Source organism: Lycorma delicatula, chromosome 4 (genome assembly GCF_047948215.1).
Source record: "Lycorma delicatula isolate Av1 chromosome 4, ASM4794821v1, whole genome shotgun sequence".
In the NCBI taxonomy this organism is placed as follows: domain Eukaryota; kingdom Metazoa; phylum Arthropoda; class Insecta; order Hemiptera; family Fulgoridae; genus Lycorma; species Lycorma delicatula.
The window spans coordinates 152,919,160-152,941,438 of record NC_134458.1 but is presented as its reverse complement, the minus strand read 5'-3'; the positions used below and the strand labels follow the sequence as shown (position 1 = coordinate 152,941,438).

At 30.4% G+C, this 22,279-nt stretch overlaps 1 protein-coding gene across 1 annotated transcript in view; it reads right to left on the bottom strand.

Moving 5' to 3' along the window:
- Gabat (4-aminobutyrate aminotransferase) overlaps positions 1-21,509 on the bottom strand; it is a 66,101-nt gene extending 44,592 nt beyond the window's left edge. The window contains exons 1-4 of the mRNA XM_075364394.1: positions 21,245-21,509; positions 7,298-7,413; positions 2,497-2,664; positions 2,033-2,113 (exon numbers count right to left, since the gene is read on the bottom strand). Of these exons, the coding sequence (XP_075220509.1) occupies positions 2,033-2,113; positions 2,497-2,664; positions 7,298-7,413; positions 21,245-21,323 (444 nt within the window). The 5' untranslated portion in view covers positions 21,324-21,509. The remainder of the gene's footprint in view (positions 1-2,032; positions 2,114-2,496; positions 2,665-7,297; positions 7,414-21,244) is intronic.
- Between the last annotated feature and the right edge of the window lie 770 nt (positions 21,510-22,279).

Genomic DNA, 22,279 nt, shown 5'->3' with positions numbered 1-22,279 from the left:
AACAAGACTTCGGGTTTCTTGGCCTGACTGGCTTCTCTTTTGCCACATATTACCTTCGCATAGCGCCTGGGCTGTGCTGGAGCTGGAGCCGCTTTTTGAACTGAACCACTTTAATCTCCTTGGGCTTGGGGCTTGGAGAGCCCTTCCACCACAGCAGAAAGGGCTTCTTGAATTTTAGCTAAGCAAGGAAAATAGTCTTCCTTGCACCTGAGGCCATGTGCCGGAAAGCTCTAAGAATTCTATAAGGTAGTCCAGGTCTCCTTGGGTTGCCTTGACCAGTGGGGCAGAACTGCCTGGTCGCCCATCACCTTTTTGAACGTCTCCAACAAAAGATTAGGTTCAACCCAGGTGGGTAACCCTGAATCCATATCTGAGGCCTCCTCCTCCAATGAGGTCGAAGGAACAGGCTCTGGCTTCCTCTTTCGCCTGGACTTTTTCACCTCAACGAACTCAGATATGGCCGGAGATTTCCTAGCTTGTCCTAACATCTAACTAATGAAACACTCGCTGTCTTCCTCCTACTGGAAAAATTGGGCAAGCCCACAGGTGTGACGACTACCCACAGCAAGATACAGGCAGCTGGAGATCTTCTGTATTCCCCTGTCACCCTTCATACCACTTAACCACTTCTTGATCAATTATAAAAGAACTACTCATTACTGTCCTTGTTCTGAAAAGAACGCGAGTAGGACTTAAGGGAGTATTCTCTTACTCATAACAGGGTACTTATGACCAGAAGTCATTGCCACCTCTTCAGTGCAATGAGGCGAGTACATGTCCATAGAAATCTAAGCCTTACACACCACAGAGAGCTTATGAGTCTACTTAAAAAGATGCAAAACAGTAACCGCAGTATGCCAGTGGAAACGCTTAGACTGATGGAGATACACACACTACCACCAGTAAAAATATGAAAAGCACACCAAAAAGGCTACAGAGTTCTCTGACAATGCATCCAAGGGACCAGAGAACTATATTAAGTACCATAGCCAAAACGTTCTAGGTTATCAACATGAGCAATAAATCACTCATGAAACAACTTGACCATTCAAGAACAACAAAAATACGAAGCCAGGTTTTACTAAATGAGTTGTTAAGAGGTTCTCATCCCCTTCTTCACACCTAATTATATCAATTATACTGCCACAAATCTATACGCTACACTCATTGAAAAGCAGATCATATTTATTCCTATAAGAGACATTTTACCTCTACTCACCACAGTAGAGTGAACATTATCACTCTCAGGGAAAGGAACTCTGACCAGCATCATTTGTATTAGAGATGCATCACATGTGTTAGAGCCATAAGAAATACTGGGACAGGTAGTGTAAAGAAACACCACCTTTAAGATATAATAAATGCATTATATATATTTCTTTACCTCAATATGAAAAATATTTTTATCTACAAATATTTAAAAAAATAACTGAAGTTTATCAGTAAAACTAATAATAAAAGAAAGTATAACACAATAAAATAGTCATTACTTTACTGAGTACTAATATAACCTTCATCCAGGCATCTTTCAATACAATAGAAAAGACCATCTAAAAGTATGTACTGTGTTCAACACTTAAAACTTTAATTTAAAACCTTAATAGCCCTTCTGTATCAATAAAGAGAAATAAAGGGACATCTAAAAGAACAGTAGTTAGATGACCCAAAGGGTTATCTAGAGAATACAGGTCATCACATGCCACAAGCATAATATAACTCCCAATACCAGCTCCTTGAGAACCATCTCAAAGTTCTCAGCTTCATTCAGACTTCAAGATCCTGTCCTTTCAGTATTCCTAAAGAAGTTGATTGCCAGTTTTCCACAACAGATTCTATATTACATGTGTCTTCAAATGGGGCTTCACTACATAAAAACCCCTTTTGAATAAATAGAACAAAAATAAAGATTATATACACAGAATAATTTTACATGAGTAATTGGATCCACATCCAATACTCTTCTAACCAAATCCTAGAAAAAGATTATGGACAACTCTATATAAAAAAACTGAATATAAAACAGTCTACTTACACTTAACAAAACATTTTTTAGTTTATCTGGCCAATCTTCACCAGGAAATACACCTAGAGCTGGACGATTAACAAGTGTTTTCTAAAAAACAAAAAAAGAAAGCAACTTACAAATAATTGTAATAAGTTTACATTAGACTCACTGTAATTTATTTTTGAACTTTATTCATAAAGACAAAATCTATCAAATTTAATCATGTAAAAATGAAAAAATTACAAAATTAAAACCACATTTAAAAATTATTACATAATTAACTGAATAGAAATAATAAAAAATAAGTTCAATTCACCACATACTGCTTTTTTAAAAAGATTTAAAAGATTATTACAGAAATAAAGAAACAAGAAGTGCATCATACCAGTCACAAGATTGATAAAAAAACCTTATCACAATAAATTAAATAGTACAGTTATAGAAATAACAATTTCCATAAATACAAATGACAACAAATAAATAAAACGAACCACATTTTCTTGTTTTTGAAATAATTCCAGTAATTTGGGATGATTGTAACCAACTGGTACTGAAGATATTTGTGTAAATACATCGAGCAACACATTACCATCAACATCAGTTAAATAATTGCCAAATGATTTTTGATAATCAGCAAATAACTGAACTGAACTGCTTTGCTGAAACAAAAGAAAATTTGTATTATAACATAATGAACCTGAAAAAAATTAACAAAGCTGATTATTAAAATATTTCCTCAATCCATGAATCTAGCTGACTTAATAAAAATGATTTAAGATACAGTCAAAACATTAGATTTAAACTGTTGGTACAATGTACTTTAGTTTTTCCACAAAACTATGCTACATAAATAAAATAAAATAAACTTTATTCTTTTAAATTAGTGTAGTATAAACAACCATCATTACAAGTCTGAATTTTGTTATTGATACAACAAATACTGTTTTTAAAAAATTTGAACAATTTTTAAATCAAACAAAATAGATTATTTAATGCAAAAGTTATAAAATCTATGTGTCTGAACTAGCTTTTACTCTAAATACTCTTTACTGTTAGTGCAAATATTATGACACGTTTCAATAAGGTGACTTGTGAAAGTAGATTTATTGCTAGAATTAAATGCTTCTACGAGTGCTTTATGAAACACTTGCTGCATCCTATTAGTACTATAAAGATATTATTACATGCAGGCTATCAGGTTTGTAAACCTCACATAAATTAAATCTGTTTCATTTTTATACAAGTTTTTGTATGACAGTACAATAATTTTGACGCAAGGAATAATTTTCAAATAATAACAAAGTAGAGTTGATTGTTTCACTCACTGATTTGATGTCATGTCTTGACAATGATTCAACATTTGTTATTAAAATAATTACCGGTAATGAAAATAGAGTGAGTGTTTTAATACAATCCTGATGTATAACAATGTTTAATCTTTATTCTCAACCCAAAAAAGTGAACTCTGAAAAATCACAAACGTAAACTTATCCTGATCATCTTTTTTTATCAAAGAAATTATTCATCAAGATTTCATTACCAAAGCAACAACAACCATAAAATAGTTCTATGAGGAGTTCTATTACAGAAGCTGTAAAGTCTAATTTGTCGAGTAAGATATAGAATGTTTGAATCCAAACATATGTTATTGTTACATGACCCTGCCTTTTCTGCCATGAAAATCAGATATTTTTTTGGGATTATAGACATCAAACTCCACTCACTAATTCTCTTGTTGCAACTCACAAAATTACTTTTTATTCCCTAATATCACAGAGAAATGAAAAGAATGCAACAGAGAACTATACAGAAGATCCAGGCTGCAGTAACCAGTTGAAAACAGCTCCACCAAAGAGGAGTATCAAAAGTATTTCTGAAAACATGTACCAAGCTGTAAACAGCATATGACAACAGAAGAAATTTCTTTAAAAGTAATCTTATACACTGAGTAATCCACCAAATATTTATAAGCAATCTGACATTAGACACAACTCATTTCTGAAAATGGCTTGCTATATAAAAACATCATATCCTCTCAACAAAAACAACTCTACCTAATACCATTAGTTCTTCCAGTGCTTAATATAATCACAGTCATATACAAAATACTAGGTCTCATTTGAATATGGAACCAAATATGAATAAGTTTTTGGATAGGAGAAATAGGGAGAAGACCTAGAAAAATTAATGAAAAATTTCTGGCAGCCATAAATTCAAAATTTGTTTGATAATTTAGATTGATATTAAATTTATACTAATTAATATTAAATATATATTAAAATTTAATTAAAGAGTAAACAAAATTGATAATAAACAGAAGTCATTAAAAACACTCAAAAAAAAAGCTTACTTTTAAAAAACATGAAATAGCTTCTAATGACCCAGACATAATAACAGAATATGATAAAAGCAATAATAGGATAAAAATATAATTATGAATTTAAAGCTTAATAAAGCTATTTAATGAAATATATAATGGCAACATTTAAAAAAAAAGATAACAAAATTAGTTAGCTATCATTATCATTAAATTTTATGAATGAAAAATCATAATTGTATTTTTTTAACAATGAATAAAATGTTTCATTTGACCATAATACTACAAATACACTTTTTAATATGGTAAAAAATATTTTGAAACCTACTACTATTATAAGTTAACTATATTATTACTATGTAACTAGATTATGATGAATCAATAAATCATTTCAGATAAATATTATAAACTCTTTTCTGTAGAAACATACATGCACGATTACTGAACACATAATAGTATTTATTTTATTTCATTAATTAATTATCATGTATTTTTTTTTAACTAGTTAACTTTTCATTTATCAGTATCACTGGATTATTATACTACTAATCCAAGCTCATGATGTAAAGATTACAATACAAATTTATTTTTGAATTTAATTAATATTATTTTCTGTATAATTAATTAACTGGATAGTAATCAATGAGAAAATTCAAGAAACAAATAAGCTAAGGAGCTCCCCATACTGTTGGGCTAACTAGGCAGATAGAAAAAGAGGAAAGAAATAGCTTAAATAGTATCAAACTTCTTTAGAGAACTGTACAGTAATCAATTTTATTAGGCATTATTTATGAGGAGGTGATAAGGAGAGTGAGCAGATTAATTATTGTGAAATGGAAGCCATCATAAAAAAAATTAAATAGCACCACGAACTAACTCCATTACAAATGAGATGGTAAAAATACCCTATCCAGTATTTAAAAATTTATGAAGGACACAACTGTTCAACAGGATATTAGAAACACAAGAAATATCACAGTGAAGGTTATTTGCTGATATCATTTTGATCCATCAAAAAACAGATACTCAAGACTTAAATAATTACAGACCGATATCCACATATCGTCGTAAGCAACATATTTATCAAAATTATTCAAAACAAAATTAAACATGAATTGAAAAAACATCAACCACTGGAACAAGTAGGATTTTATTTTTTCATGTTAGACGAAATGTTAAACAAATATGAAAAACAAGGCCAGGTAGCTAGTTTAATAATTATTTAAAAAAAGACTTCTTCTAACAGGTGGAGTTAAGAAAGAATTAAAACTGCTAGAAAAGAACCTACACTGAACAAATGAAGCAACCTACAAGAATCCCCCTCGATTAGTGCACAAAAAAATTTGAGACCATACCTTAATATATATGTTACTAAATTTGATTATTGTGCTTCAGTAATTGGAAATTATTTTTTTTGTAAAACTTCTGTAGTGTTGGCAACTGAATCTTGAAGATTGTATTATACATCATTAGGGTACTGCAATAAATCTATTTTTTAATTCTGTTAACATTATGACTTTCATCATCTGATTGAATATATAATAATGGAAATAACTCCAAGAAAGTGTTCGAAAACATTTTATCTTTCTGAGCATACCAATACGACACAAAGACAAATAGTTTCTGAGTGTGGTGTTGGACTAGGTACAGTGGATGCTATTTTAAAACAATTTGAAGAAACTGGTTCCTTTTCACCTCGCAGGAAAGGCTAATGTGGCTGTAAAAGAAAAACTACTACTGGTGGTAAAATCCATACAAAATATAAGAGTTACCTAATCAATGGAAATTAGTGTACTTGCTCTGAAAAAGAAAGACAGAGTTAAATGTGAAAAGATAAGGCAAAACTTTGGAGTAGCAGATGTGGTTAAATTAATCAAAAAATTGAAGGGCAAATGGGTTGACCATTTGGCAAGGTTGGAAATTAGTAGGTGGAACCTCAACCAAGTTATGTTTTGGAAATCTTCCTATGGGAAAAAAAAGAGGAAGACAGAAGAAAAGGTGGGAAGATGATTTGAAGGAGGCCATAGGAATAAAATGAATTTGTAATGTAATAGAAATAAGTTGGCATTGTTCAGGGAAGCATGCTCAGTAATGGACCAAAGTTTCAAATGTCAAAATTAAACATATTTTCAATTTTTTTTTTAATTGATGGAAGTCTCTTAAAGCCAAGTCTGATCTGTATGGGAGGCAATTTAAAATATTCCAATATATTTTTCCAGCAAATTATACATCATGTGGATGTACGTGATATACATTGCCAATCAATACACCACACCTTTTTCAACTACCCCATTACTGATTTTGTTTAGCGCATTGAACTTCAAGAATGTTTTACAATAGACTTATGGAATAATCTATTCCAAATCTGAGCTGGTGAATCTCTAAGAATTTTATTTTATCAAAAAACAATCATTCACTTCATGAATAACCAAATAAAAAATAATAATAATCAAGTCATTCTTCAGTAACTATATTAAAGGTATATTAAAAAAGTATATGCACTAAACTCGCAATTCATCATTGTTTATCAGTACAGTTTATTTTACCCTTCAAAAATGCTAAACTTTTTCATATAATTTTTTCACTCATACTGAACACCATATACAGGATCCAGTAAAATATGAATTTCAACACGTAATACAATTTCGAAGTTCAAAAATGTATCATTACTTGAATTTTGGAGTCAACAGAAATTATTTTATTCACATTAAAACTTTATAGATCACACAAAAATGACCACAAGGAGGTACAGCAAACAGTAGTCCACAGTAAACAGTGCTAAAAATAAAGACAGCCAGTCAATCTTCAGTCCTGCACGCATGATAACCTCTACAAGGGATTATCATTACTTTATGTTAACCTTAGTAAATAATATTTTAGCCAGATACTTTCTTCTTAACTGCAATTTTTATAACTTATACTGTAATAAAATACTGATAATTCAATATTATTATGACAATATCAGAATAAAATACCTGAATTGCTGACAGTTCAGAAAGAAGCTGCTTAGATTTTGGTCCAGGTATTTCAGTTTTAACAACTGGACCAGATGGTTCACCTGGTAAGGCTGCAAGTTTGGTAGCATTTCGATCTGATAAATAAACATAATTTTAATATAACTGATTTTTTTTTTAAACAAATGAATAAAAATTAATATTCTAAGTAAATATACAATTTCACATATTATATTTATTTACACATTATTTAATTTATTTTTTAGTATTTTTTTTGTCCAACTGTGGACTGAATTTAAGATTCCTCATTCCTTCATTTTCTCGCTTTTCTAACATTCTAATTTTCAGTCCTTTACAATGTTCTTCTTGATTTTTTCTTCTTTCAATTTTTCAGAATTTAAAATTGTAAACCTTTTTCCTAAATAAGACTTTCTAAAATATAATCAACAGAAATATTTAATTCTTCTTGGTATTTTTCTGTTTCCACAAACGAGTTTGGTTTAACATTTTTACTGCTGTAAAAATAAAAGAATTTTTCATTAATTTATTATCATTCATTTGGAAAATGTGTCCATAAAAACAATCTTCACTTATTAATATTTTATAAAATTATTTATTATGTTATTTATTTATTAATGTTATCTCTGGTATGATTTAAAAGCCATTAACATATGACATATTTTACTTTTATTGAGTACTTGCATATACTAAGTAAAATAAAATTATGCAACAAAAAATAAATAATAAAATGAAAAAATATATATTTTTAATGTTTACTGTTTTTTGTTTTTTTTAAAATATATATTTATATATACGTCAGATATATCTTGCTAAGAATTAAACAAAATATGTTCTCAAAACATCATAAAAAATAATGAAGCATGGATTGAGATAATACATACTACAAAAAAAGAGTAAAAAAATATAACTGAAACTGGATAATACATATTATTTCATTATTCAAAAATCTTACATCCAAATGTAATGAGTAATCTTTATATATACATATAAATATGAGTGTATACATGGTCTCAATATATGAACCATGCAATTAGTATAACATTCCGGTTGCTAAATTAGTACTGTAATTGCTATATTGAAATTGGTGTGAGAAAACATTAATACTAATTAAGACAAGTAGTCCTAATGTTATTTTAACACGAAGTAATTACTTATATAATTATTATATTACATCCAAGCTTACCAAACTTGTGACAAATAAAGTTTTTTTTTTAGTAGCCAATAATCCACCTACTTCTTTCATGACCAAAATCTCTATACTTATTTAATAACTCCATCCCAACCTACATTTCACTACTGAATATCTTTTGTTTTTCCTGCCCATTTTTTTCATTACACATAGAGATCCTTCAGGCATAATTTGAACTCTTTGCGATCCAGCACCAATTTGTACAATTTTCCCATGCTCTTTAGTTTCCTCTGAGCTATTCCAGCCAAACACTCATCCTATGAGACACAAAGTTGACATCTCCTTCTCTCTGCTCTGCCTGTAATATCCCTTTAGGTTTCCTATCATCCCATCCTAAAGATATGACTGCAAAATTAAGATAGATTACAGATTTACAAGCGTTATACACATCAGAACTGACTAAACTAAAAGAAAATCATGCAGTGACCAAAACATCTTCAATTCATAATCTTTTTCATCTCAACCTCTTCATTAGAAAAAACTTTTAAAAAATCAATATTTTATTTACAAAACGCTAATTATAATTATGTAAATTTTATACATAGGATATAAAAGTTATAAACTCCAATAATACCTCCTGTACACTCAAATAATACTACAAATTTGAAAAAAACAACATACTAAATAAACAAACACAACATACATCAAATGTACTATTTAACCAAATTTTAATTGGTAACTAACCATTTTAAGAAGAGCGCCATTTACTACACAATCTACAACACCACTAAGGAAGCTAAACTAACCCTTCTGCAAACTGTAGAACTGAAAAACCATTTTACTCTAGGTACAGTGCTAAAAATTTTCTGTAAGTGTATTTAGAAAGTGAATCACAATTAATTAATTATTCTGTAAATTTTTGGGGGCAAGATCTTGTGGAACAACCTGACCTGCACCTAACAGCAGCTAAAATAAGACAATCAGCATGTAATAAATGTATACTATAAACATGAAATAATAAGATATACATAGATAATAACAATTTGACTTAATAAATTACACAATCAAGAAGTTGTCCATATCTAATAATACTGACAGACAAACAAGTTTTTTTAATGTTTCTCCAAGTGTGATATCATTTCTTAAATTGCTTTTTTGCATACATTACAGATCTGTAAATACAATTTTTCTAGCACCTTCAGTTTTAAATAAATTACACTTAAAAAAAAATTAAGGGAAAATATAGTTAAAATCTGTAAAATTTATAATTTTGCATGGCCATACCTGTGTTAGGATGATTTCACTGATGCTTTTCTTTTATAAATAGCCTCATGCACATCCCGAATTAATGTCAAACAGTAGTCGACTAGCATGTTAGTATTCCATTTCCCTTTATAGCAGCTTTCCATCACTGAAATGTCTTTGTGGAAACATTCACTGTGTTTCAAAAAATCCAGATGTGAGTGGAGGAAATGTATTTTCAAGAGCATAACACATCCCATAGCTCTGTATGAAGTAAGAAGTTAATTATCAATATTGTGGTAATTGTTGAATTTTTGTTTGCCAAGAAAATTTTTGCAAGCGTCTTTAAATGAAGCCCAAGCTGCACTTTCTACATTATATAACATCAAGTTAAATACATCATCTTTGACCAACTCTCTTATTTGAGGACCAACAAATATTCCTTCTTTAATTTTTCCCTCACTTACATTCGGAAATTTCTGCCTGATGTACAAAAATCTGGGACTATCTATCTTCATTGCTCTTACAACATTTTTCATTAGTCCTATCTTGATGTGGAGAGGGAGTAAAAATAAGTTTTTGGGTTCAACTAAGGGCTCATGAATAATATTTTTCCCATTTGGAGTTAATTTGTCACGTTTCTTCCTTGGTAACAAAATGTTTATCCCTAGTTCGACTGTCCCACTCGCAAGGAAAACACATGTACTTAGTATAGCCTAACTCCATATCTAACAAAATAGCTATAACCTTCAAATCACCACATATGTTCCAGCTATGTTTTTTATAATTTATTTTTGCCAGAATGTCTTTCATTACATCATATTTCTCTTTCAAATTAATACTATAAGCGATTGGTATTGAAGGATAATTGTTACCGTTGTGTAGTAGAACAACTTTTAAACTATACTTGAACGAATCTATGAAAAGGTGCCAGTCCTCATGTTTATGAGCTTGTCCTAAGTGCAACATAAGCGCATCAATATTTGTGCAATAAACCAAATTATTTTCATCAATAAAGTACTGAGAAAGTTCTTTTCTCGGCTTCAAAAGCCAGAAATTTTTGTATTTTTTGTAGTAAATTCCAACCTTGCAGTCTTAATCCTAACAGTTCAGCTTCATTTTTTGATCAATTTAAATCCCTAACCAAGTCATCTAATTCACCTTGTGATATAAGATGCGGCTTATTGGAAGATAATTCAAAATCAAAATCATGGTTTTATTCTTCAGTAGTGCCTGATTCTTCATCGCTGCTTTTAAAATATACATTCACAGGTGGCTCAGGAATGGAATAACTTCACTGTGAGGTAGAGGCCTGATTGCAGATTGCAAGGAAGGATATTTTACAGTATGTTTAGATTTTTTTAGAAATTCCACACACTTGTAAACAAGAGTAACAATCGGTTACATGATCCTTTGGTTCATGCCAAACCATAGGTACACCAAATAGCATACCCTTCTGTGTACCTTTCAGCCATCCTCTTAAATATACAGAACAATTAGTGCATACTATATGAGGAGCCCATGTCTTATCCTGATCACCAATTTTACATTGAAAGTACAAATTATATACTTTTTTAACTAAAGGTGTAATGTTTTTTCTATTTCATTTAAGAGTAAACTCTCCACACACATAAAAAAAGACACCCACATCATTTACGCAATTTCAAGGCATTATGACACTGCACTGTTAACAAACTCAAGACAGCAATAAGACCGAAGAAAATTAATTCATTCCTAAATCCAGTGCTTAATACAAACACAGCTGTGTTTTCAGCTACATGTTTTGACCTGCACAGGCATGAATACTCTTGTCCATGAAGGCTCACTCTTCAGTATTAGATATGATATCATAATGTGTGACTAAGATATGATTTAATTCTTTGTCTAGAATTGTTTATTTATAGCTTACAAATTATGTTAACAAAGTTAAACAATAAAAAATGAAAAAATCCTTTAATTAAAATTTAAAAATTTTTCAAAAATGATGGGTGATAGAAAGATTCTGAGTTCATATTCATTTTCAGCATCAAAAAACAGATTAAAATCATGTATCACATGTTAGGAAACAAAAATTATGTTTAACAGTGTAATTAATATGCCCTATGCTCTTGCAAAAACGAATTTTTACAGTACATTTTACATTAATCTGTTCTGCAAATAGTAAAAGTAATTACCAAGCTTTGATATTACATTTAGAGTTAAAATTCTAATATAATGTGTATGCATGCATGCGCCCACACACCTGATTTTTAAGATTCAAACAAACCATGAGAGGGACAAGCTATCAGCTAGTTTCATAAAATAAAAGACATGGTAAGGTTAAGTTGACAAAAATTATGCACTCTTTCAACGAAGTTTCAGGAACCTCTCGCAGAATGATAATAATATTATTAGAAAATTTTACAGATGACAAACCACAAATATAAATAATTTCTCTTCGCAACACCAACAACATTTTTAATAGCACAATTTATGATTTTATGAATCAATTGTAATCACATTTTGAGACTATTATAATACTAGCCAATTTATATCACTGATTTGTTTACTGTACTTCTGTAAGCAAATACATTTTTTCTTAATCAAATTTCAGATTTTTAAAATACTTTATTTAAATAATATGTTCAAAAGTAACTGTTATTCTTATTGTAACTCAAATAGTTTAATTATGTGTAATTATTAAAATCGTCATTCATTATTGATACAAAACCCACTGGGCTGGTTTAGTAGTTAACTTGATGTGGCAAATCAGTTGTTAACAGCTGATTTTCGACATCAAAAGTTCCGAGATTCAATTCCTAGTAAAAGTTAGTTGCTTCTATAGAGGTTAAAATACCAGGCAGTAGATACCAGTGTACTTTGGTGGTTAGAGCTTATGTTTCAGGAATGTCGACCTTTTTCTTTCTTTTTTCCTGTTTAGCCTCCGGTAATTACCTTTCAGATATTACATCAGAGGATGAATGAGGATGATATGTATGAATGTAAATGAAGTGTAATCTTGTACAGTCTCAGTTCGACCATTCCTGAGATTTGTAGTTAATTGAAACCCGACCACCAAAGAACACCGGTATCCACAATCTAGTATTCAAATTCATTTCTAGGACTTGAATGCTGAAACTCTCAACTTCCAAATCAGCTGATTTGGGAAGACGCATTCGTCACTAGACCAACCCGGTGGGCTCAGGAATGTCGACCAGAGTCTATACAAGACTACACCTCATTTACTTATCATCCTCAACTCATTGGGGCATGGGTGGGAGTTGCTTATTGCCCACTAGTTGAACAGATTGTAACATACACATTAGGAAAATAAAATATAACAATTGTTACAAAGACAGCACCAATGTGCAAAACTACACACCAAAGAGCCGATGAATAGCATACTAGATATTATTTCTAGTTACTCCTGAGATCCCGTCTAGACTCCGACTCAGATCTATGTACCCTTCTAATGTAGAAAAAAAGTTTCTATACTTTTTGAAATTTCAAATCATTTTTAGCAATTACACATACCCTTTTACTTAAAGATTATTTAAAGTTTTGAATTACAAGTGTTCCCATTTGCAATTTATAAATGATCTGACAGAATTTCATAAAATAAAAACTAACAAAGATATTGCAATATATTATTATTTTGTCTAATCTAAATTCAGTTTCCGTTCAAATTGTTCTTTATTTGAAAAGAGAATAGTCTATTTTTTTTTTTTTTTTTTTAAATAGTCAAACAATTGTCTAACATTTTTGAAGATCACTTATGATCTTGATGAAAAAACCAAAAACACCTGAAATTTAGGGTATTCATTTTACCTAAGGGAAAATGCAATTATTTATTACACAGATCCCCTTTTTTTGACTACAAAAAAAAATCATCAATTCAGAAGATATAAAAATTATGTAAATTATTCTTTCATAATACAACTGCTTTCAAATAGAAAAAAATCTCAAAATGGCACCAACATGATAAAAATTAACCAGAATCTGCTACTATGGTAAGACTGCATTAAATTTCAAAACTTTTTTTTTACTTCTCTTTTTATTTTAAGATTTTTATGATTGATCAGAAACGTTTTAAACCCTTCCCCTCCTCCGGTTTTAAGCCCATTAATTTATAATCCATAAGCAATAACAAGTTAATTTCTATTCCGATTTTATTTAAGTAAATTAAATGAGTACTTCCAAATTGTTAAACATTTTTGGTTTTCATTCATAACGTGAGTGAGTTGAAAACTTTGGACATGCAATAACTTAAAAAACTCAGTCGAATATTTTTTTTTCTTCCCATTAAAGATACAAATTTTTTAATCAAAACTGAATAGGTTACACATTATAATAAGTTTTATAACATCTTTAACAATTTTTATTTCATGAAATTGTATCAGGTAATTTATAAATTACAAATAGGAACACCTGTAACTCAACAATTTTTCTGATGTAAGGATGTCTGAAAAGAAATATTTACTTTTTTTTAATTGCACCATTCTTTTTTTTAAGAATACAATAATGGACTATTAATATTGTTTGAAATATGATACTTATCGGAAGAAATTGGAAAATCCAAATAAACTGTTATTTCTTGAAATTCCAGGAATCTGGATTGTTTTGTAGAATCAAAGCTCAAACATCTTACAGCATGAAATATAAAGTCCCCCCCCCCCAAAACACTGTAAAAGAACGTAACATTTTTGCATAGCCTAGTATATTCCTTTAAAAAATCCACCGGGTTGATCTAGTGGCAAACTCAATCAATTTATATTTGAAAGTTACGTTTGAAAATTAAGTTGTAGTGGTCAATGTTCCAACTTTCTCAGCATCATAACAAACCACCCTTCTAACTTGTGACGTTAAATTTAGCATAACTCAAGAACGACACAACCATTTAATCTTCATCAAATTTTCACATTCACAACTTCAGATTCACTACTACAACATATCTAAATTTCAATAAAATTGATCAAGTATTTTCGGAGATTTTCGAGCTACAAAATATTTATACAGGCATATAAATATATAAGGAAACCCCAATTTAAATGAATGATATTTTCGTACTCCTCATTCCTCAAAGTAAAGAAAATTCATTTTCACACCTCACTCCCACCATACGACGGAAAGTAATATCGTACTTTTCTTCGAAAAGACGCTAACAACAAGTATAAATTTATACCGAGTGGGCCATATAAAATCGGTCTCAGCCGTCTGACACAGTACGTCAGAAGATGGTGTTTGTCGTGCATGCGTGTTACTTGAAGGTCATTCACTCACTCATAAACCTTCAGCCTTCCCCTCCCGTTCAGTGAGTATGTTGTGTTTGTGTGCCATGGTGTATTCAATTAAGCAGCGTGTTTTCATTGTGAAGAAATATGTTCGCACAAATTCAATAAATTTCGCTCGTGGAAGGTTTCAAGATACGTATCTTGAAGTCCCTACAGTACAAACATTAAGTAATCTATTCCGTTGCATTGCTGAGCGGAAATTGATTTGTCTTTTCACAATTTTTGAAAAGACTACTTTAAGAATTTTTTTCGAAATTCAATTTATTCTTAAGAAATTACAAAATGAACTTACATCATTAAGCATTAATTCTTTCATTAAATTAGTCCCATACCCTTCATTAAGAGATTGTTTTTCCATCGACACCTTTTCCTTTTTGAGCCAGAATTTATAACAACATAAGCAGCAGAGGCTGCACCGACAGTAAGGAGAAGACAACTAGAAACGATGCTCCCAGTGTAAACGCGAAACATTAACATTGCCTTGTGTTTCGGTACATCTAGCTTTAGCTACATTAAGTAACAAACTGAAGGATTCATGATTTCTTAGTCAAGTACTTGTGCAGTGAGATTGTGTGCAAGTTCTATCCTCCAGCGGACGTCAGAACCTGCAGCTTGTAACATATGTGTCTTCTACACCTGCTGACAAGGATGACAGCCAACCGGCCGCCCCGCTGTGTTTGTTGGGAGGGACACCCGATACCTCCCACGACCGGACGGTACCTATCGTTTATTGTTCACCCGTCAGATAATTAGTTATCAAACATGTTATTGACAAGTGTACGTGTGCAATTTATTTTTCAAGTGAAATTTCTAACACCTGTTATAACATAAGTTGTAACAGATATTAGAAATTTCTTTTGTTGGATATTTCACTTTATTGTTAATATTTCTAAACGATAACGAACATTCTTGTCGTTTTACTTAGTGTTATTAATTTTAGTATAATAACCTAGAGTACTTACTATTAATATTATTATTATTAACAATAATAACAATATACTCGTATACCTGACATTTAAAATTTTTTTTAAATATTTTTTTTTAATTTAACTATTATTATTATTATAGTAATTCTATTTGTTACTTTTACTAGAAAATAATAAAAAGATTATTATTGTAATAATTTTTTTTTTTTTATGAAAGAGCTATGGTAACATACTTAACAGTTATGTTCACATACATCAATGTGCCTAAACTTTTCATACATTGTTTAAATTTAAAATAAAGACGAAGCACTTAACTTTCACCCAGACTACGACCACTCTCGACACATTCGTATCAATTTTTAGATAACATAATAGAAGACTTTGTACGAAAGTATTTTATACTGCTCCACCACTTGACTTTTAATTTAATGTTGCATAACTGTTAAAGAAGCTTGTTTTATTTAATAACTATTTAGAGAAGTGAATAGAAAGAGAATTATTTTTTTTTACTGGTCCGTATTTTAGTAAACATTTAGCTGCATGTGAATAAAAATTAAGAACAAAATTAACCGATCTCTCAAAATAGTGTTCACCCATCTCTAGTCTCAGCTAAAATGCAAGAAAAAAATAAAAAATATAGGAAAAGAAAAAAAAACCAATAAAGTGAAATTATCTTCAAATTTCAACTTTTGAACTTGTTATCTAACAGTAATTAGTTTAGACACCTCCCGGTAAAAATGTTTTTTATGTCGTAAATACTTAAAATAAAGCTTCCTTTTATTTTTTCCAGCAGATGCTGGACTATTTTTAATAATCCTTCAGAACAATCTTAACAATGAAATTTATTTAGTGTAATCATTGCTTTATATAAAAATACAAAAATCATAAAATTTATAGATCGCTTTGGATTATCCCTTGGATGATTATCTCCACTTAATAAGGTGAATTATATTTTCGGTCAAAATTTGAAACTGGCTGTAACAGTATCCCTCTAACTAGTTTAATGGAATAAATAACGCTTTTTTTACAAATATGAATTTATTTAATATAAAAAGGAAAGTTGTAATATTGCTTTAGTTTTACATATTTTTCATAGACAGTATTAATATTGATATATTTAAATAAAAATAACGTTTAAATTTAAATTAAAGCACAATATGTCCACAGCTTTCCTAAAGTCCTAGTAGACTATACAAACGAATTTTCGCTAACTTACCACCAACTAACTTACCAAAAATAAGGATGAACGATGTATATACTAATTTTGGAATCGATATTGTAAATGTTTGGATGAGCAGACTGTTCTGAATTATATAATTAAACAGAAAAGAAGTTATAATGAGTCAATTATTATTATCATCTAACACATCGTTCGGAAAAACCGCTTTAAATACGAATGAAAGTATGAAATATGATGAAAAAGATTTTCGCAAAACATTTTCCTCTTAGATATATTAGATTTTGAAAAGTTTAATGATGCAAATGCGAACAATTAAAATTGTCGAATTACGAGAATTATTTTTCATTAATGAAAACGATTGACGTTAAATACTTAGTGATTCCAAATTACACAGCAATCTCTCGGGAGATGATTCTATATTCAAAAATAAGAAAAAACATTCATATAAACATAGGTCAGAAAACTGTTCGTTAGAGAGTTTCGGCTCATGAACATTTAGCCTGGGCTTACTGCTCCCTCTGTGAAATTAAACCGTAATAAATTTCTTGAGGTACAACAAATCAAGGGGTAAATTTGGTGCTTCCTTATGGTTTTTGATCTTAGAAATTGAATAAAAGTGGTCCCAGACCTCTATGTCACTTAGGTTTTAAGAAAACCGGGGTAAAACACGAAAAGATCTTTTCGGAAAATACACTCTTTTTAGGTTTAGAATAAAATAACTTTGTTAAATTACCAAAAAAACAAAAAAAAAGATTTCGAGTTAACTTTGTAGAGAAATTAATTCTCAAAAAAATTAATATAAATAACGTCTATTAAAATTAAACAGAAATTTGATAAGTTCAACTTCAATAAAAAACAAAACACACAAATAGGAGTTTAAACAGAACAATTTACAAATGCTAAAAATTAGACATCCTTCTAAAACATAACAATTTTTATTTTTTTATAGACTGGCAGTATCAGCTGATCAACAATTAAGTTTAATGTCTAGCATTTGAATATTCATTTGAGCGGTGTTTTTACTGTTATTGTTCGGTTAGTCAATCACAGTGGGTGATACCACAGATCTGTTTTAATTTGGAGAGTTGATGGCGATGTTATTAATTTACGATAAATTAAATAAAAAATAGATTGGTTGCTGTGCGTGAATACCGGGAAAATTATCCAGATCGAAGAGTAACAAATGGTAAAACATTTGATGCTTTGGAGAGGAGTTCCAGAAACAGGTATGCTTAAACCACAACGATTCGATGCTAGTCGTGAACGTTTAGTGAGAAATGCCAACGCTGAAGAAGCAATATTGAATGCGGTACAATTATCCCACCTCAAGCACCAGAAGGTTATCAGACTGTTTTCGTGTTTCGCAATCAAGCGTGTGGCGAACGTACGGGAGCAACAATTATACCAATTTCATCCAACACGAGTACAAGAGTTATTACCACCTGATTTAGATAAAGGATGAAATTATGTCGATGGTTAATTAGAGAATGTAAATATCATCCCGATTTCCTAAGTAATATTCTAATTACTGATAAATCCTGTTTTACAAGAAACGGCATTGTAAATTATCGAAACACCCACACTTGGGCAGAAGAAAATTCCCATGACACTACTACAAGTTATTTTCAACGCACTTTTTCGTTTAACGTGTGGTGATAATCTCGTAGGCCTTTTTTTCTAACCGAAAAGACTCAATGGAGGGGGGTACTTGCATTTTTTGCAAACAAATCTGATGGAGCTCTTGGAAGATACTCCACTTGCAGATACAGTGAACGTGTAGTTTTTCAATGATGACGCACCTGCTCGCTACTGTCGTGATGTGACGAATCATTTAAATAACACATTTAGTAAGCAATGGAATGGTCGAAACGGACAAGTAAAATGGCCACCTCAATCTTCCGGTCTCACGCCAGCGGACTTTTTCCTCTGGGATTACATTGACAAGAAGAAGGTTTCACACAAAAATTGAGACGTCATCGTATAATAGAAGCTGAAGCTACTATTAGGAATAATAATGATGCTATTAGACGTGCCCAGCTAGCATGGATTCGCCGAGATGAACTATGCATTGAACGTTCTAAAAGTGTTTATTTTTTTAAATAATATTAACAGTATATTTCATACAAACTCAGTGGAGGAACTTAAATGTAATAAAAAAAGATTAATATTGAATAAAAACGTTTAAAAAATAAAGACGCCAAAAAGAAAAAAAAAATCAATATTGCAATGAAAAAGAGAAAGTAATTTTTCCGCTCCGCTCTCAGTACGCTCTTTGAAATTTATTTTTTAAGTCGCCGAAAATTTTTAAGTAAATTACGAGTCCACGAGATACGGATTACGTAATTTATCTGAATACGTATTAATTATCTGAAGGCTTCAGATTAATTTTAAAATTTGGCGCAAACTTAAAAAAATAAGTTTCAAAGATCGTAATGTGTGAGGGCGTAGTGAAAAAATTATTTGAATTTTTCAGTGCAATCCATTTTTTAATTTTATTTTTAGCGTCGGTTTAATTTATTTCAAGAATTTTTTAGTTTTCTAATTTTCTTTCGTGGGGGAAATTTGGCAAGCCTACAAAAGAGAGCGCTCGTAAGATAAAGAACGTTTTTTGAAACAAAGCAGGCTCGCACAAAACGACTTAAAGAACCAAAGAAAAATATGCATAGGGTTCATAGTCAATAGTCTAATATCGTACGCGAGTAGAATATATGCGGGAATTCATGAAGTATAATTTTTCAAAAGAAACGCATTCTGAAAGGGAACGTCGACATGATTTGATCCGCAAGCGCTTCTCAAATCAGACTCAAGAACAAAGATCCGACCGTTTTTCGTCGATTCATAACTGTATTTGTAATGAAATGCCTGAAGAATATTCACATCGATTGATTATTAAACGAGAACACACGAGATTAGTCAACGTCAAAAACAGCGTAACGAAAGAGCCTGAAGACATACTCGTTTACAGAGAATGCGTCAAGTATCGTGTATCTAACGAACGCATTCGATGCAGAAGATTTTCAATAAGCACTTCCTACTGCCTAGATCGGAGTTTTGGCTTAATATTTTTTTTAATGGTCCATTACCACTCGGTAATATTGTGAGACCAACATCATCCCGTATTATTTTTTAAAAGACGTTAATCAAAGTCGGTGCTTTTGGTGAAAAGTTACTTCCGGACAAATAAACTAGAATTTTCTGGTTGAACTTCCTCCTTTTTGAAGTCTGTTAAAAAGAATTTATCAAAATTCCATAAATCTTGTTAAATCACGTTTCTGCTATATATTTCATAGTTTCACATAAGGGCTACACTAATCTTTTAGGTTCCCTTTAATAAAATACAAATATACTGCCGCACAAATGAACAACCATTTTCATTATAACATTTTCAGATAAGGTAAGGAAGGACTTATCGAAAATTATTCAAAAATAGTCTGTGTAAATCGAAAATCTTTTTTTTTAATTCCGTAAATAGTATTTTTTGTTAAATATAAGATATGAATTAAAGGGTTATATTAGCAATGTACATAAAAACAATCTAAGAACTTTGCTATACAAATTACAAGTATACTATTACATACTTGTAATCATTTATGTTGTACATTTTAAGTTTTACAAATTGTGTCTCACCAATAATGAAGTCAGTAACTATTAGGTAAAGCATACGATAAGACGTACTAAATCAAGAGTTATGAATTAGATTATTCAGAAGATTAGCAAGAAAAACAAATTCGATAAAATGACTAAGTTCAACAAGTATAAGTAATCATTAAAAATCAACAAAAGTAATATGGTCCGAGAACATTTGATAAAAAAAAATATGTATCTATAATTTTTTCGAGAACTAGGACTCTGAACGACTTAATTATGTAAAAATTCCTTAAATGATTTTAGTCAAGTAAAAAAATAAAATAAAAATAAGGATGTTAGCAATAACAAGGATGAGATTAATAAAGACAAACTGGGTTATTTACAGATTCATTCAAAAAACATATATATAGAAGTTATCTAATATTTTTCTAATGAAAAATTAAATTATAATTTTTAACTGAAATATCAAATAACGTTAATTAGATAAGAGTACATTAAAATACCACAATTTTTTATTTATAACAAGTATTAATTTAAATAATTAATTACTATAAAATAAAAAAGAAACAAATCGATAAAATTAAGTAATTTTAAATAAAGTTAAATACTTGCATTGATGTACAAAACTGAATGTCTTATGTTGTAAAGTTTTCGGTAACGCAGTAGCAGGAAATTTAAAAATAAGGACCATCCTGTGTGTTCAATTAAAGTTAATAAATATACTGTGTATAACTTAACTTGTTGATGGCGATAACACTGACACGCTAAACGGTCGAACGGAATATCTTCAGTCGGATTTGACCCCCTATTATAACGACTAACCGACCCTACAGTAAACCACTTAACAAGAAGCCTACTGCAACTATGGGCTAGGTGCACAGAGCACATCGCTAACACACGCTACTGTGCTGCTAACGCGGCCTTGAAATGAACTAAGCCGACAGCCCCTTCCAGTATGTCTTTTTTTTATTCATCCCCACCATATAATTTTCGTAACATCTCAACAAGATTCTAAAACATTGATCCATAAATTCTTGCTCTATAATAATCTGCAGAGTTACAAATATTTCTGTCTATAGAATAGGTGCTAATACACTAGTTGATCTGAGAACAAAATTCATATCGATTGTTTTTCATACAACAAAATATAATTCCTAAGAAGGGAGATGTTTGCTAAAAACTGAAATCTATGTAAAACTTGGGTCGTTATTTTTAGACACGGCAGCTAACTCTCAGACAGTTCTCTAACAAAAAATACTCCGTTCAATTTAAAAAAACTTACCGTTAGATATATTAGTTGATAGAAATGCCAATCTGTCACGAACAGTACCTTCAAACAAATAAATAAATTATCTAATTAATATTTTGAAACAAACTTTATATTTATTCATTACTACAGTGAAAATAATCTTCCAACAAAGTTGTTACAGAGATTTGTATTTCTATACAAAGCTTATGATCATTGGTGTGATGTACTAATCATGATTTGCAATTTACACTCTCAAGTACATAATATACAACAAAACAACTGAGATATTACTTGAAAAGCAGTGTCCAACTGAATTTCATATATACTTTATCAAACAGCAAGAAACAGTCATTAACCTACCAGAAATATGAACAGGAAATACAGGGCATAATGAATTA